This window comes from Salvelinus fontinalis, chromosome 2, assembly GCF_029448725.1.
Source record: "Salvelinus fontinalis isolate EN_2023a chromosome 2, ASM2944872v1, whole genome shotgun sequence".
In the NCBI taxonomy this organism is placed as follows: domain Eukaryota; kingdom Metazoa; phylum Chordata; class Actinopteri; order Salmoniformes; family Salmonidae; genus Salvelinus; species Salvelinus fontinalis.
Genome location: NC_074666.1, coordinates 6,482,027 through 6,500,240, shown reverse-complemented (window position 1 = coordinate 6,500,240; position 18,214 = coordinate 6,482,027). Strand labels below are relative to the sequence as shown.

At 43.6% G+C, this 18,214-nt stretch overlaps 2 protein-coding genes across 4 annotated transcripts in view; one reads left to right on the top strand and one right to left on the bottom strand.

Annotated features, from left to right (window-relative positions):
* Positions 1-1,108: 1,108 nt before the first annotated feature.
* Positions 1,109-8,889, top strand: LOC129810896 (protein AMBP-like). Its single transcript, XM_055861872.1, has 10 exons — positions 1,109-1,234; positions 1,517-1,659; positions 2,680-2,756; positions 3,081-3,197; positions 3,548-3,649; positions 3,967-4,007; positions 4,243-4,324; positions 7,270-7,437; positions 7,944-8,120; positions 8,324-8,889. The coding sequence occupies exons 1-10, from the start codon at positions 1,121-1,123 to the stop codon at positions 8,350-8,352; spliced, it is 1,050 nt and encodes a 349-aa protein (XP_055717847.1). The 5' UTR covers positions 1,109-1,120; the 3' UTR covers positions 8,353-8,889.
* Positions 3,087-18,214, bottom strand: part of LOC129810902 (notch-regulated ankyrin repeat-containing protein A-like) — a 34,978-nt gene continuing 19,850 nt past the window's right edge. For all 3 annotated transcript variants that reach the window (XR_008752814.1, XR_008752815.1, XM_055861887.1), the window contains one exon: positions 3,087-17,618. The gene's annotated coding sequence lies outside the window, so the exon portion shown is untranslated. The remainder of the gene's footprint in view (positions 17,619-18,214) is intronic.

The window sequence follows — 18,214 nt, the reverse complement described above, 5'->3', positions numbered from 1 at the left end:
CAGCAAATATAGGCCTACTTGTCACAAGAAAAACAGTTACCATGATGAGATGATAGATCTACATGCATTGCGAACTGCACTCTAATCTGAGATGGGCTGCCTGTCCCTATTCTGAGCGTTGATCATGCAGAGGCCGTAGAGAAGCCAGATTTAGACATCACATATAACAGTTAAAATTTCACGCCATGCTGTTCATATAAATCACTTATTATAATTTACTGGGTTCTCGCAGTTATTTATTCTGGAAAAAGCGAGTGGTTTGTGGTGGTAAATCCCGGTAAATCCCAGTAAATCCCGGAAACCGGGTTCCCACCATTCAACCCTAGTAAACACAGGTGTCCCTCTATGGTGAGTCTGTCTACATATTACTCTTCTTCTGGTCTTATAGGTCATTCCCTGAAGGTGAAGCCTGATATGATAAAAAAGTGTCCCTAGGAGTGCAGTTTGACCCCAAACAGGTAGTCTTAAAGCAGACATTTATGTGTCAAAACATTGTTGCTCTCCTTGTTGTTTACAGAGAACTGCCGTCCCTATGGACACTAGGTAAGTTAATAGACTTCCTTTCTACAGACAGTCTATGTTGTTGATGACGGACTACAATTACTGAAACACGTGATATTTGAATGAACTGTAGGTTTTATTTTTGTCTCTCCATATGGAATATGTTAAATGTACTTTTAGACGCCCCTTATTTTACAACCAACGTCCTCTCAGATGTCAGAGAGAGAGAGAGAGAGAGAGATCTGCAGGGTTCTATCCTTAGGCCAATATTGTTTTAGCTATGCATGCTACTGCTCGGTTGTGGTTCAATTTATTAAATTCCACTTAAATTAAATTCCACTATTAAATTCCACTTAGAAGTTGAATGTTACAGTGACAAACAGAGAGATAAGGAGAACTTTGCTCTGTTTGTTTTCTGCTGGAGTTTGAGGGGGTACAGGAAGGGGTAAACACACATGGTCATTGGCCATTGGCTTGCTAGCCTAATCCAGTGGAGGGGGTTGAGGTAGAGGGTTGGAGGGGTAAAGGTTGGAGGGGTGGAGAGATTAGCTCTCCCAGCAGTTCCAAGAGCTCAGGGTAAGCCTCAGTCAGAGGTTGGTATCAGAGACAGAAAGACAGAATGCAGCAGGTTGTCGTACTGGCGCTCCTCTTGGGCCTCGTTTGCCTCCTCCATGGAGTGCCCGTGCTTCCCGAACCTCTCTTCCCCACACAGGAGAACTTCGACCTGACTAAGGTCAGAGTGTCTTCTGTTTCTCAGACCATGGATCTGTCTCTCGCCTTATCTGATCTATTAGTCATAATCAGTAGAGTAATTGTTTTGAAAATTCTTCGTAACGTTATTTGATGGCCAAATGGCCAATAGACTGATTCGGTTGAGTTGTCAAGCTATGTAGATTTTGTGATTTTAGTGTCTATTCGCTTGTAAGTTTATACGCCTCAGATGTCTAAATATTGCTGTTCCCAGTACAGTATTACAGGTTGTTAAAACCTTTCCATCTGTCTCTCTATTGGTCAGTTCATGGGGAAGTGGCATGATATTGCGGTAGCGTCCACCTGCCCCTGGATGCAGCGCCACAAGGGAGATGCAGCCATCGGAACCCTGGAGCTGCAGGCCAGCAGCACCGGAGACAAAGTCAGCATAACAAGGAGCATGACAAAGTGAGGTTACACACACACATTGATATTCGTGTCTCTGAACTGTACCTAATAATGGAACTGGATTCACCACAGCTTAAAGACCCAATGCAGTCAAACTTCTGTTTGAAACTAACGCTGTAAAAGTGAGATTCTTTTGTAAAAAATCTGTGATATTACATAGTTGTTGGTTAAAACAAATGCAATTACACGGGACGTTCTATTCAGCAGGTTTTGTATGGGTGGAGTTTTGGCTTGCCTGGTGACATCACCAGGCAGTATAAGTTATTAGACCAATAACAAAGAGTTCCAGGGCCTCCCGGGTGGCGCAGTGGTCTAGGGCACTGCATCGCAGTGCTAACTGCGCCACCAGAGTCTCTGGGTTCGCGCCCAGGCTCTGTCGCAGCCGGCCGCGACCGGGAGGTCCGTGGGGCGACGCACAATTGGCATAGCGTCGTCCGGGTTAGGGAGGGTTTGGCCGGTAGGGATATCCTTGTCTCATCACGCTTCAGCGACTCCTGTGGCGGGCCGGGCGCAGTGCGCGCCAACCAAGGGGGCCAGGTACACGGTGTTTCCTCCGACACATTGGTGCGGCTGGCTTCCGGGTTGGAGGCGCGCTGTGTTAAAGAAGCAGTACGGCTGGTTGGGTTGTGCTTCGGAGGACGCATGGCTTTCGACCTTCGTCTCTCCCGAGCCCGTACGGGAGTTGTAGCGATGAGACAAGGTAGTAATTACTAGCGATTGGATACCACGAAAATTGGGGAGAAAATGGGATAAAAATTTAAATAAAATAAAAAAATAAAAAAAACAAAGAGTTCCAAATCTCTGCCAATAACAGCTAGTTTTCAGGTTACATATCCCTCCAATTAGGCCCCTCACTCAGACCACTCCCAGACAGTCCTACCTAATTATTGTTTGAGGAATAGTTTTTTTAGATTTGAATTAAAAACAGTAAGGTACTTAATTGTTAAGCAGATATTGAGATTAAAACGGCTGCTTTGGCCTTTAATTCAATATATGCTGTGTGTGTGCGTGCATGTGCAGGCACGGGATATGTAAGCAGATCTCTGGTGATTACGAGCTGACCAACACACCTGGAAGATTCACCTACCACATCGCCAGTAAGTCTGTTTGTCACTTCCTCTCCTCAACCATGTCTGAAAAATTTTCCTTCCCCGTCCCAATTAGTCGTCTCACAGCTAATTGGAAGAGAATGTTCAAGGGAAGGACCTTGGATCCTCTCTTACAATGCGCTTTGAGAGGAATTAAGGAAACAAGGACGGCTAGTAACGGAGGAAGCAAGGACGTGACAGCTAGTAATGTTTCCACACAGTCTGTGTATTTTTGCAATCGATGAGAGATCAACGGTGAGAGGTAATGGGCATTGTGTACTATATTTATGCTCGTACTCTCCTACCGTATAAGTCCATGTTTCCTTCATGCAGAGTGGGCGGCTGATGTTGATGCCTATGTGGTTGACACTAACTATGATGAGTACGCCATCGTCATGTTGAGTAAACAAAAAACAGGAGGCGAGAAGACAAAGTCTGCCAAGCTATACAGTGAGTGTCACCCCAGTGTCATTTATTTAACTTCACACCACTGAGACAGTAGCCTGGTACCAGATCTGTTTGTGCTGTCTTGCCAACTCCTTTGGTTGTAATTATGATTGTCACGACAACGACCATAGGATTTGGCTACACAGTCAATCAGCAGCACAAACACAAATATGATGATGACTATAGGAGTTGGCAGGTCCACAAACAGATCTGAAACCAGGCCTCTCAGACACAGCTATAGTGTTGTTATATTCAGCAGCAGAAGATCTGATCTGAGACGAGGCCACTCAGAAACAGCTATAGTGTTAATTATATTAAGCAGTAGAAGTCAATTAAAATGCTGCCTCCTTCAGGTCGCACCATGGAACTGTCGCCCACTATCCTGGATGACTTCAGGAGGCTGGTGAGGGAGCAGGGCATGGCTGACGACACAATCATCATCAAACAGAACAAAGGTAGAGGCACACACACAGGGGCGGACTGGGACCAGAAATCGGCCTTGGCATTTCTAAATCGGCCTTGGCATTTTCCTTCAGGAGCGCGTTATTAGCCGAATATTTATAATTTTGCACAAAAAAACAAAGTTAAACAGGCCCACTGGGCAAAATATGGACCAGCCAGTCCGCCCCTGCACACACATGCACAAATACTCACATACACCAGGCAGCAAGCACACAGCCACATGCGCACGTACGCACGCACACACACTCCAGTGACATCCACTATGTGTCTGGACATTGTTTGACCTTTGAACTCCTGTCTCTGTCCACAGGGGAGTGTGTACCAGGAACAGAGCCTGTAGCAGCAGCACTGGTACTTCCTGTATTCAATTATTCAATGTTGAGGTTGTACCCCGTGTCAGAGTCTGGGATTATATCAAAAAGCAGCTTTGGTTAAAGGCATTACAGAAAGTAAATCAACATTTTCCTAAATGAAAAGCATTGGCGATAATTGGAATTGGAATGTCAGTGTACTTCCTGAATTGATTGGAATTAAAATGTAATTTACCCCAACCCTGCTGAGTACTCACCTGTCTGTCTGTCCCCAGAGAGCCAAGAGGAACATAGTCCTCCCTGAGTTGCCCGCTGAGGAGGGTTCTGGTGCCGGAATCATGATGTTCAGGAGTAAAGGTGAGAGTGCATGGTGGGCCTGCTAGGCCCTTGACCTCTACATTGAAGGTACGTTTTAGCATCAGCTCTATGTGGGTCTAGTCTTTGAATGGCTGGAAGCTGCTAGAACACATTTTTGGTGTAGCTCCGGACAAACATAGCTAATTAAAGTCATACAAGAATCAGGTGTGCTTGTCCAGGGCTACAATAGAAGCATGTACTGTTAGGGATACTGGAGGACTGAAGTTGAGTAACACTCATGTATATTACATGTAATTACAGTGTACAGTGGAGTCCCAAATTATTCCCACTGTTGATAACGACGAGCAAAAATGACTGTAATGAAATAAATAATTCTAAATACTGAGCTATATCATATGCTCAAATAAATTGGAAAATTATTTTATTTATACTAATACAATTGCTCAGAAAAATTGATTTTGTTTAACAAGGTAGGGGGTCAAAATGATTGACACTTCTGTTTTCAATACCTTTCAATACCTCACCTTGCGAGGATAACAGCACTGAGGCTTTTTCTAAAAGGCTTTATGAGTTGGAGACCACATTGGGAGGGGTCTTAGACCAGTCCTCCATACAGAATCCTTTATACCATTAAATTAGTCTATTTCTTCTGCACTCGTAAATACCAACCATTAGTCTGTGTTATTAACGGGGGCTGAGCTAGAGCGGTGTTTGCCGTACAAGGGCGGATCCCGAATTGGCCTGGGACTTGGTCTTTTTACCAAAACGTCTGTAGAATCTGAATGTTTTGAGCTACAAAAGTCTTATGAATATGCACGTGTAACATGTTTTGCTCTATGACCTCACAAGCTACACAAGAGTCGTTAGAAGGTAAGTGGGCCTTCTACATAGAAGATCATAGTAAATCCCAGGACACAGTGTCTATAATACTGTAAGGGGTTCTTCTACATAGAAGATCATAGTAAATCACAGGACATAGTGTCTATAATACTGTAAGGGGTCATTCTACATAGAAGACCATAGTAAATCCCAGGACATAGTGTCTATAATACTGTAAGGGGTTATTCTACATAGAAGACCATAGTAAATCCCAGGACATAGTGTCTATAATACTGTAAGGGGTTCTTCTACATAGAAGACCATAGTAAATCCCAGGACATAGTGTCTATAATACTGTAAGGGGTCATTCTACATAGAAGACCATAGTAAATCCCAGGACATAGTGTCTATAATACTGTAAGGGGTTATTCTACATAGAAGACCATAGTAAATCCCAGGACATAGTGTCTATAATACTGTAAGGGGTTCTTCTACATAGAAGATCATAGTAAATCCCAGGTCATAGTGTCTATAATACTGTACCGGGTTCTTCTACATAGAAGATCATAGTAAACCCCAAGACATAGTGTCTATAATACTGTAAGGGGTTCTTCTACATAGAAGATCATAGTAAATCCCAGGACATAGTGTCTATAATACTGTACCGGGTTCTTCTACATAGAAGATCATAGTAAACCCCAAGACATAGTGTCTATAATACTGTAAGGGTTAATCTACATAGAAGATCATAGTAAATCCCAGGACATAGTGTCTATAATACTGTTATAAGCTCACATAGTTGCTGTCACAAACTCTTAACTCCACACAGTTGTCACTGATTAGTTGAATATTAATTTCCCACTGAGCAACCAATTTCAGTACTTTCTGTTCTACTTGCAGCCCCGGTTGTCCTGAAAGGAAAATGGTAAAACACTTAATTGTGATGCTAAATAGGTCTGGACATGCAGAATGAAGAAAGTCAGATAAATGAAAAGCAGATTTTTGATGGGGTCTCAGGACTGATAGGGTTAACCATTTCTTTGTGGATTTTGATGTGAGCTTGGGGTTATTGTCTTGTGGATGATCCACTTGAGGCCAAGTTTAAACCTCTTGGCTGAGGTAACCAGGTTTTGGGCAAACATTCTTGGGTACTGGGTAAACTTCATGATGCCTTTGACCTTAACAAGGGTCCAATGGGCCTCCCGAGTGGCGCAGTGGTCTAAGCCACTGCATCGCAGTGCAAGCTATGCCACTAGAGATTCTGGGTTCGAGTCCAGGCTCTGTCGCAGCCGGCCGCGACCGGGAGACCCATGGGGCGGCGCACAACTGGCCCAGCGTTGTCCGGGTTAGGGAGGGTTTGGCCGGTAGGGATCTCCTTGTCCCATCGCGCACTAGCGACTCCTGTGGCGGGCCGGATGCAGTGCATGCTGACACAGTCGTCAGGTGTACGGTGTTTCCTCTAACACATTGGCGTGGCTGGCTTCCAGGTTAAGTGGGCATTGTGTCAAGAAGCAGTGCAGCTTGGTTGGGTTGTGTTTCGGAGGACGCACGGCTCTCGACCTTCGCCTCTCCCTAGTCAGTACGGGAGTTGCAACGATGAGACAAGACTGTAACTACCAATTGGGGAGAAAAACAATTATAATAATAAATTAAATAAACAAGGGTCCAAGGACCAATGGAAGCAAACCCACAACCACCATATTTCTTTAGTAGGTATCAAGTTATTTTCTGCTCAAGGCGTTCTCATTTTGATGCCAAACCCACCACTGGTGTGCGTGGCCAAAGACCTCTATTTTCATGTCATCCAAGGGGCATTGGCACTTGGATTGAAACCAGTGCTTGGTCAGATGACATGAAAATATAGTTATTTGGCCATGCGCACCAGTGTTGGGTGCCATTATCCTCGCAAGGTGAGATATTGAAAGGTGTGTCAATAATTATGACCGCTACCTTTTTGAGAAAATAATTATTACTTATTACTGATTATTATTATTACTAAATCTCTTTCTCTGAGCAACTGTGTAAATGTAGCATACAATATAGCTCAGTATTTGAATTATTTATTTTATACAGTCAGTTTTGTTGATCTTTATCAAAGGTGTCAATCACTTCAGACCCCACTGTATGCTAAAACACACAATGCACTGCTATACATCTCTCTTCAGAGTCCTGTAACGCCGATCCGGACGCAGGTCCCTGTTTCGGGACAGTGCAGAGGTACTTCTACAACTCCACCAGTATGGCTTGTCAGCTGTTCACCTACGGAGGCTGCATGGGCAACCAGAACAACTTTGTGACCGAGAGGGAGTGTCTCCAGAGCTGTCGCAATGAGGGTGAGTGTATAGAGCACAGGTGTCAAACTCATTCCACGGAGGGCCGAGTGTCTGCGGGTTTTCGCTCCTCCCTTGTACTTGATTGATGAATTAACATTACTAATTAGTTAGGAACTCCCCACACCTGGTTGTCTAGGGCTTTATTGAAAGGAAAAACCAAAAACCTGCAGACACTAGGCCCTCCGTGGAATGAGTTTGACACCCCTGGTATAGAGTGTAACTGTGGTGTTTTTTCTGTTGGTGAACCACACTCGTGTGACGGGTCATCTTGTCTAAGAGCTTGAGACTTGCGTTAGCTCCACAGAGCTAATGCCTTCACTTTAGCTCAGTGTGCTTATACAGTCTTGTGGTGCGTAGGAGACACAGGCTTGACTTCTAACCTAGTTGATGATGTGACAATGCTCAACCCACTTCAAGAAACCAATATGATGTCCATGCCCATAAACTACGTGAGACAAGATTGTCCCTCATGTCTTTCCTCCTGTCTGGTGTGTGTCTCTCTACAGCTGCCTGTAGACTGCCCATGGATGCTCAGCCCTGCACTGGACAGCCCAAGATCTGGGTCTTCCACTCAAACTCTGGTCTCTGTCTGGAACATAAAAAGGACTATTGCCAGGTCAACAGTAATAAGTTCTACTCCAAGAGGGAGTGTGAGGAGTACTGTGGGGTGATGAAGGATCCAGGTAAGAGACACACACATATTGTCTGTTATAACAAGGCCTAGGACAACACTGCCATGTCATTCTGATATCTTTTGGGATTACACGGTCAAGTTGTACTGATTGTGAAATTACGTTTTTCAACATATTTTTAGTGACCACAAAAAAAGGCATTATTTATCTGGTTTTAGTCTGTTTATCTGATGTGAATGTGCTTTGTATTACAGGAGAAGGGGAGTTCCTCAAAACAAACTAAAGGAGATGAGAACACAGAACGTACAGCACAGATCAACCACAGAACGTACAGCACAGATTAACCACAGATCAACCACTGAACGTACAGCACAGATCAACCACTGAACGTACAGCACAGATTAACCAAAGATCAACCACTGAACGTACAGCACAGATTAACCACAGATCAACCACTGAACGTACAGCACAGATTAACCACAGATCAACCACAGAACGTACAGCACAGATCAACCACTGAACGTACAGCACAGATTAACCAAAGATCAACCACTGAACGTACAGCACAGATTAACCACAGATCAACCACAGAACGTACAGCACAGATCAACCACTGAACGTACAGCAGATTAACCACAGATCAACCACTGAACGTACAGCACAGATTAACCACAGATCAACCACTGAACGTACAGCACAGATTAACCAAAGATCAACCACTGAACGTACAGCACAGATCAGATCAATATGTTGATCAACAGTAACACACTATGGATATCATACATTACCATAGAGCACAATAAAATGATGGATGAACTTGCTTGGCATCATGTCTTATGTAAACTAGATCCTGACTTTGTGCTGTTTATAGTCTGTTTGGTTAACCGCCACCAACTGAATGCAGACGATATACCCATTCATAGATGTAATATAAAGGTATATATTAGGTAAAGTTATTGTTCAGACAAGAGTTTACCAAAGATATAAAATATACAATATACTGTATTTCTTGTAATGTAATACAGTGTATTATGGTGGGATCTGATGACCGGTGTATGAGTAACCAGCAGAGGGCGATGTTGCTCCAGTTACAGTGACAGCCGTCTCCCAAATTTCTCATCCCCGTCTAGCGCTGCTCTGCTTGGCCCAACCAAGGAACGACTGGATCGGTGCTAGCTTCCTGCTCCTGGTTCCCAGAGTTCCCGGCTGCTCTCTGCGTTCCGCTGGCCGTAGAATGCTGGGAATATCCGGAGAGGAAAAGGGAACTGACAGCATGGAGGGACCATCTGTACAAGGGCACACCACCTGGTCGGACGGAGAGAGAGATGGCAAACAAATACACCACTGGGCCAGCTAGGGATTTTAGCACAGACAACTCTCGCACAAATAGTAGCACGTACACATGGCTCAGTAGACCATACAGTTTAACTTTCAGACAGAAATAAAATACAATACACATTCCCTCTTAGAGTCAGACACAATGATATATTCACCAAAAAGTGATAATTCGGTGAGTTTCCTAGAATTTTTCACTTTCTCGCGCAAGCATGCATTCAGTGCACGTGAACGCACACACACATGCACACGCACACAGAGACAGAGAAGTCTTACAGACTGACCAAATATGCTGCTGAGATCTACTCACACAGAGCACACATACTAAACATATACTGAACCAAAAAATATAAACGCAACATGCAAAAATGTTACTGTTACAGTTCATATGAGGAAATCAGTCAATTGAAATAAATTCATCATTATTATTAATCTATGGACTTCACATTACTGGGATTACATATATGCATCTGTTGGCCACAGACACCTTAAAATAAATGGGTCTTCCAATGGGCCTCAGGATCTCGTCACGGTATTTCTGTGCATTGAAATTGCCATCGATAAAATGCAATTGTGTTGGTTGTCCGTAGCTTATGCCTGCCAATACCATTCCCCAACCCTACAATGGGGCACTGTTCACAACATTGACATCAGCAAATCGCTCGCCCACATGACGCTATACACTTACGTGGTCTGCGGCTGTGAGGCCAGTTGGATGTACTGTCAAATTATATAAAAGAACGTTGGAGGTGGCTTATGGTAGAGAAATGAACATTCAATTATCTGGCAGCTTTGATGGACATTCCTGCAGTCAGCATGACAATTGCACGTTTCCTCAAAACTTGAGACATCTGTGGCATTGAGTTGTGTGACAAAACTGCACATTTTAGAGTGGCCTTTTATTGTCCCCAGCACAAGGTGCACCTGTGTAATGATCATGCTGTTAAATCAGCTTCTTAATATGCCACACCTGTCAGGCGAATGGATTACCTTGGCAAAAGAGAAATAATCACTAAAAGGGATGTAAACAAATTTGTGCACAAAATTTGAGATAAACATTTTTTTTTGCATATGGAACATTTCTAAAGGTCTTTTTATTTCAGCTCATGAAACATGGAACCAACACTTCACATGTTGCATTTATATTTTTGTTCAGTGTAGATGGTGAGAAAACATAGACCTGCAGCCTTTTCAACCGGGACTTAATGCACCGACCCCCTTCACGTGTGAGGAAATGAAAACAAGCACTCAATGCTGATATATGCCTCTTTTAGAACAATATTTCAGTGTTAGCTATTGTAGTTGAGGTTTCAGTGTAGTTGGCATTGAAGTTGGCTATTTAATTGTAGTTTGCCCTATTTTTTTAACACTGTTTCAGTATAGTCTTTCAAATGAAAAGGAAGTGCAATATCCCTTTCTGTTATAGCAGACTGTTACTAATGAGAGACTGACACACACACACACACACACAAAGTGGCAGAAAAAGACGTCAACTGTGACTGTCCGACAGACATGCCCACAGTATTTGCTGTTCGACCAACAACAAAAAATCTAAAAAAAGAAAGAGTTCCCATGAAAATCCTCAGGATGTTTTCTATCAGCTTTGGCAAGTGAGACCAACGGAAAGCAAAGACACATGAAACTGTGAGACTTCAACACTTTTGGTAGAAAGTGCACCTCTTGTTTTCTCACAGAGGCTTAAGAGTCTGACCTGAGTGAATCACATAAGTGTTGTTTATTAAGTCCAGCAGGTTTGGGTTTGTTGGAGCTCTACTCTATATGCAGTGACCCAAGTCATAGACTGTTTTCTCTGCTACTGCACGGTAAGCGGTACCGGAGTGCCAAGTTTAGGACCAAAAGGCTCCTTAACAGCTTCTACCCCCAAGCCAAAAGACTGCTACCACCCAAACTAATTTCATTGACCCTCCCTCTCCATTTGTTTTTAAAACTGCTGCTACTCGCTGTTTATTATCTATGTATAGTCACTCTACCCCTACCTACATGTATAAATTATCTCAACTAACCTGTACCCCCGCACAGTGACTCGGTACCGGTACCCCCTGTATATAGCCTCGTTATTGTTATTTTATTGTGTTACTTTTAATAATTTTTTACTTTAGTTTATTGATAAATATTTTCTTTTAATCTTTCTTGAACTGCATTGTTGGTTAAGAGCTCGTCAGTAAACATTTCACGGTAAGGTCTACACCTATTGTATTCGGCGCATGTGACAAATAAAGTTTGATTTGATGCAGTCTGGGAACTGGAAGGAAACTGCAGTCAAATAGTAGACGACTACTCACAACTGTGTTGGTATGTTTGGACCATGATAGATCCTTACTGATGTGGACACCGAAGAACTCAAAACTCTCGACCCGCTCCACTTCAGCCCCATCGATGTGAATGGGGGCCTGCTCGGCCCTCCGTTTCCTGTAAACCACAATCAGCTCCTTTGTCTTGCTGACGTTGAAGGATAAGTTGTTGTCCTGGCACCACTCCGCCAGGGCCCTCACCTCCTCCCTGTAAGCTGTTTCATCGTTGATGGTAATCAGGCCGAGCTGTGTTGTGTCATCCGCAAACTTGATGATGGTGTTGGAGTTGTGCGTGGCGACCACGTCAAGGGTGAACAGGGAGTACAGGAGGGGGCTGAGCACGTAGACTTGTGGGGTCCCCATGTTGAGGATCAGCATGACGGAGGTGTTGCTGCCTACCTTCTCCACCTGGGGGTCGGCCCGTCAGGAAGTTCAGGACCCAGTTGCACAGGGCAGGGTTCAGACCCAGTGCTCCGAACTTAGTGATGAGCTTGGAGATTTGAAAGCTGAGCTATAGTCAATGAACAGCATTCTTACATAGATTTTCCTCTTGTCCAGATGGGATAGGGTAGTGTGCAGTGAAATGGTGATTGTATCTTCCATGGATCTGTTGGGGCGGTATGCAAATTGTAGTTGGTCTAGGGTACCGGGTAAGGTGGAAGTGACATGATCCTTTAACTAGCCTCTCAAAGCACTACCTTCTCTTTCTTGGGTACAGGAACAATGGTGGACATCTTGAAGCAAGTGGCAACAACAGACTGAGATAGGGAGAGATTGAATATGTCTGTAAACACTCCAGCTAGCTGGTCTGCACATGCTTTAAGGACCCGGCTAGGGATGCCGTCTGGGTCGGCAGCCTTGCGAGGGCTTAAATGTCTTTCTCACATCGGCCACGGAGAACGAAAGCTCACAGTCCTTGTAAGAGGAAGTGGCCCGCGTCGGCGGCTCTGTGTTTTCCACGAAGCAGGTGAAGAAGGTTTAGCTTGTCTGGAAGCGACGTGGCTGGTTTTCCCTTTAGAATCTGTGATTATCTGGAGTCCCTGCCACATGCTTCTTGTGTCTGAGCAGTTGAATTGCAACTCCACTTTGTCCCTGTACTGTCATTTTGCCTGTTTGATTGCCTTACAGAGGGCGTAGCTGGTCTGTTTGTACACGTCCATGTTCCCAGTCACCTTGCCGTGGTTAAATGCGGTGGTTCGCGTTTTCAGTTGTGCGTGAATGCTGCCATCTATCAACGGCTTTTGGTTTAGATAAATTCTAATCCTTACACTGGGAATAACATCCTCTATGCACTTCCTGATGAACTCAGTCACAGAGTCAGTGTATACGTCAATACTATTCTCAGAAGCAGCCCGGAACATTTCCCAGTCTATGTTATCAAAACCATCTTGAAGCATAGATTCCGATTGGTCAGACCAACGTTGAACAGTCCTTACCACAGGTACTTCCTGTTTAGGTTTCTGCCTATAGGAGAGGAGGAGCAAAATGGAGGCCTGATCTGATTTGCTGAAGGGAGGGCGGAGGAGGGCCTTGTAGCAGTTCCGGAAGGGGGCGTGGTAATGGTCAAGAGTGCTCAATGAGCGAGAAGCACGGGAAATGATAAAACCTTGGTAATATTTTCCTCAGATTTCCTTTATTAAAGTCCCCAACTTCAATAAATGTGGCTTCAGGAAACAGAGAGGGAGGGAGAAAAAGAAAGAGAGAAACAGAAAAGACAAGGGAAGAAAGAGAGAGCCTGGAGACGTCATTATGCTAGACCACAGAAAGAGACAATTCTCTCATCAAAGCTTTTTACTCAGCTGCTGCTGGTAGAGCTGGGGCTATTGTTTGTCCTCTCCAGCAGTCCCCTTACCCCCCAGCCCATCCAACCTAACTACCAGATAATATGGCTAACTAACTACCTGATTATATGGTTTACAAAGTACCAAATTATATGGCTAACTACCTAATTATATGGCCATCTAACTACCTAATTATATGGCTAACTAACTACCAGATTATATGGCTATCTACCAGATTATATGGCTATCTACCAGATTATATGGCTATCTACCAGATTATATGGCTATCTACCAGATTATATGGCTATCTACCAGATTATATGGCTATCTACCAGATTATATGGCTAACTACCAGATAATATGGCTATCTATCAGATTATATGGCCATCTATCTACCTAATTATATGGCTAACTAACTACCTGATTATATGGCTAACTACCAGATTATATGGCTATCTACCAGATTATATGGCTAACTACCTAATTATATGGCTAACTAACTACCTAATTATATGGCTAACTAACTACCTGATTATATGGCTAACTAACTACCTAATTATATGGCTAACTAACTACCTGATTATATGGCTAACTAACTACCTAATTATATGGCTAACTAACTACCTGATTATATGGCTAACTAACTACCTAATTATATGGCTAACTAACTACCTAATTATTTGGCTAACTAACTACCTGATTATATGGCTAACTAACTACCTAATTATATGGCTAACTACCAGATAATATGGCTATCTACCAGATTATATGGCCATCTAACTACCAGATAATATGGCTAACTACCAGATTATATGGCTAACAAACTACCTTATTATATGGCTAACTAACTACCTGATTATATGGCTAACTAACTACCTGATTATATGACTGTCAGTTTATATGAATAACTAACTACGAGATGCTTTACCTCTCATTCTCTCTCCCCTTTTCTCCTTCCCTCTCCCATTTCTCCTAACTACCAGATTATATGGCTAATTAACTACCAGATTATATGGCTAACTAACTACCTGTCACACCCTGACCATAGAGAGCCCTTGGGGTTCTCTATGGTGCAGTAGGTCAGAGCATGACTAGGGGGTGTTCTAGTATTATATTTCTATGTTGGTGTGAGTATGGTTCCCAATTGGAGGCAGCTGATGATTGTTGCCTCTAATTGGGGATCATACTTAACGTGGTCCTTTTCCCACCTGCGTTTGTGGGATATTGTTTTGTTTTCAGTTAGTGTCTTAGTGTGCTCGGTACTGGACGTTCGTTGATTCTTTGTTGTTTTTGTTAAATTTCACATTTTAATAAAGTATGTGGAACTCTATTCACGCTGCACCTTGGTCCACTCCTTTCGACAAACATGACACTACCAGATGCTTTACCACTCGTTCTCTCTCCCCTTTTCTCCTCCCCTCTCCCATTTTCTCCTAACTACCAGATTATATGGCAAACTAACTACCAGATTATACGGCTAACGAACTACCTGATTATATGGCTAACTACCAGATTATATGGCAAACTAACTACCAGATTATATAGCTAACAAAGTTCCAGATGATAAAACTAACTAACTACCAGATTATATGGCTAACTACCAGATTATATGGCTAACTAGATTATATGGCTAACAAACTAACTGATTATATGGCTAACTACCAGATTATATGGCTAGCTAGATTATATGGCCATCTAACTAACTGATTATATGACTAACAAACTACCAGATAATATGGCTAACTACCAAATTATATGGCCATCTCACTACCTGATTATATAACTAACTAACTATTAGTTTACACGGCTAATGAACTACCTGATTATATGGCTAACTAACTACCAAATGCTTTACCTCTCATTCTCTCTCCCCTTTTCTCCTTCCCTCTCCCATTCCTCCTAACTACCAGATTATATGGTTTACAAAGTACCAAATTATATGACTAACTAACTATCTGATTATATGGCTAACTACCAGACCTCTTTTATTCTCTCTCCCCTTTTCTCCTCCCCTCTCCCATTTCTCCTCCCCTTTTCTCAGAGCTCTACATCTCAACTGTGTGTGTGTGTGCTTGTGTGTGAACACGCTCTTTGACACTAGTAGTTGTGAAAGAACAACACAATGGTCTGCCCAGTCCCAGCAGCAAGCCACATCCTTCACATCTCTTCAGAGATATCCCTGGTGTGGGGTACTCTAATCAATGGCAAATCATTTAGCCTGTGCTGGTTTTGTGTCCTATTAGAGGCTGTACAGCCCCATTACCCCACTGTGTCCTGTTGTTCTATCTTGTTGAGTTTCATATAGTGGTGTTGAGGATATCTGACAGGTCTGATGATTTAACTCTCCCACACACACACACGCACACACACACGCACGCAAACACACGCACGCAATCACACACAATATTTGAACTGCGAGAGCTGCAGGGCGGCCTGGGAGACACTGGATATTGCTTGAGAAAAAACAGCTACAGCGTCACTTCTTAAACCCTAACTTACTTCATTGTGAATTGTGTCTGGGGTTTATCAGGGGGAAACACAGGCTGAGGGCAGAGTTTACAGTCAGAAGGACTTTATTGCTCTCAATGGTCTCTGTAAAACCGTCTGTGAAAACATGGACACTAGATTTGCATTCAAACTAATACATTTTGTGACACAATTATTTTACTGTATGTTTACATGGCTTGTATCATACGTAAATGCTTTAGAGGTCCACGTATATAACAAACACAGAAAACAACTGGGGAATATAAGGGTTGATCTCCTTCATGTTGAAGGAAAATGAGTTGGCCTAAACATATATGCGGAATCATTAAGGCGAGGGAGATTGGGAAGGAGGAGATGGGGAGGGTGGAGATGGGGAGGGAGGAGGAGATGGGGAGGGAGGAGATGGGGAGGGTGGAGATGGGGAGGGAGGAGGAGATGGGGAGGGAGGAGATGGAGAGGGAGCGAGGAAGGGGATGGGAGGAGATGGGGAGGGAGGAGAAGGGGAGGGAGGAGATGGGGAGGGAGGAGAAGGGGAGGGAGGAGATGGAGAGGGAGGAGATGGAGAAGGAGGGAGGAGATGGAGAAGGAGGGAGGAGATGGAGAGGGAGGGAGGAGATGGGGAGGGAGGAGATGGAGAGGGAGGGAGGAGATGGGGAGGGAGAGAGGAGATGGGGAGACTACTTCTCACCCCTCTTCCCCTCTTCCCCCTCTATCCTCTCTTGGATCCTCATTCTTCTCTTTCTCCACACTTCCCCCACTCCTCTCATTCAGCCTCTCTGTCCCTCCCTCTTCCCCTCTCTTTTCCTTCGGGCCTCCCCTCCTACACCCCCCCCGGCCTCACCCTGTCCCAGCAGTGTTAAGGGGGAGGGGGGCCAGAGAGACTGAGGGGAGATGACAATGGGGATAATGGAGCTTGCAGTAAGAGGGCCTGGTGAATAGGGCTATTCAGTGTGGCCAGCCAAACAGAAAACATCTCCCCTCTTACTTCAAACCCAGTTTCACTCTGTACAACAAGCTCTTTATATTCTGTGATTACTCTCCAACACACACACAGGCGTGCACATACACGCACGCACGCACATTTAAGGCGTAGTGACACCCACACCCACACACACCCACACCCACACCCACACACACAAGCATAAAGAAGTGCAAGAATGGTGAGACACATACCAACACAATGGATAGCCTAGTAGTATGCTATATCTGTCTGTAAATATAACTGTAATCTGTATTTAATACCTAGTGTTTATGACATAGTCATAAACTACACAGTACAAAATATCATCCACATTATTCATTATTATTTCAACTCTATATGATCGCTATATATGTACATGCAATATATACTGAGATGAAAATATGTGTATTTTTTATTTAACCTTTATTTAACTAGGCAAGTTAGTCAAGAACAAATTCTTATTTACAATGACAGCCTACCCCGGCCAAACCCTAACCCGGACAACGCTGGGCCAATTGTACGCCGCCCTATGGGACTCCCAATCACGGCCGGTTGTGATACAGCCTGGAATCGAACCGGGGTCTGTAGTGACGCTGAGTGCCTTAGACCGCTGCGCCACTCGGGAGCCCTTTGTATCTATTAGGGAACGTTGCCAAGGCAGCAGCTTCTCTTCCTAGGGTCCAAACACATTAAGGCACTTACATTACATACAGTAATAAACAAAATGTAAAACAATAAGTTATATAACATTATTACACCACTACATATCTACAATACAAAATGTATAATACCACCATACAACAATATTACAAAATATGACTATCTGACGATCCACATTTAATTGAATAGTGTGTGCATTAGTTTACGAAGTAGACTACAACACAGTATCGTCCATATTATTCATCAGTGTTGTAGCGAGCGGTCCATTTAAACTCTACGGAGCTCGTTAACCTACATTGAGATCTTGCTTGTAGGCTGTTGCCTAAAGCTGATGTGTTGTGGTGGTGCAGCAGTCATTGTGTACGCTTACTAAGTACGCAGAAAGAATCACTGTTTCGCTGTATTAGACATGCATAATTATTGGTTGGGTAGGCTGCGAATGTCACGCAACGCAGGAAAGACGGGCGTAGATTTTGGTTCATTATATCGCAGAGTTAGATACAAGGGTGCAGAAAAATTGCATACTTTTATGTTATTTGTAAAAAAAACAAACGAATCCTGGCATCCAGCATCAGTCTAATACACGTTATACCTAATCCTGGCATCCAG

Bases quoted from the DNA above. Each gene is read 5' to 3' on its own strand.
- LOC129810896 (XM_055861872.1), top strand. From the start codon at position 1,121: ATGCAGCAGGTTGTCGTACTGGCGCTCCTCTTGGGCCTCGTTTGCCTC. The intron at 4,325-7,269 runs GTGAGAGTGCAT...ATCTCTCTTCAG, and splicing joins CATGATGTTCAGGAGTAAAG to AGTCCTGTAACGCCGATCCG. The intron at 7,438-7,943 runs GTGAGTGTATAG...GTCTCTCTACAG, and splicing joins CCAGAGCTGTCGCAATGAGG to CTGCCTGTAGACTGCCCATG.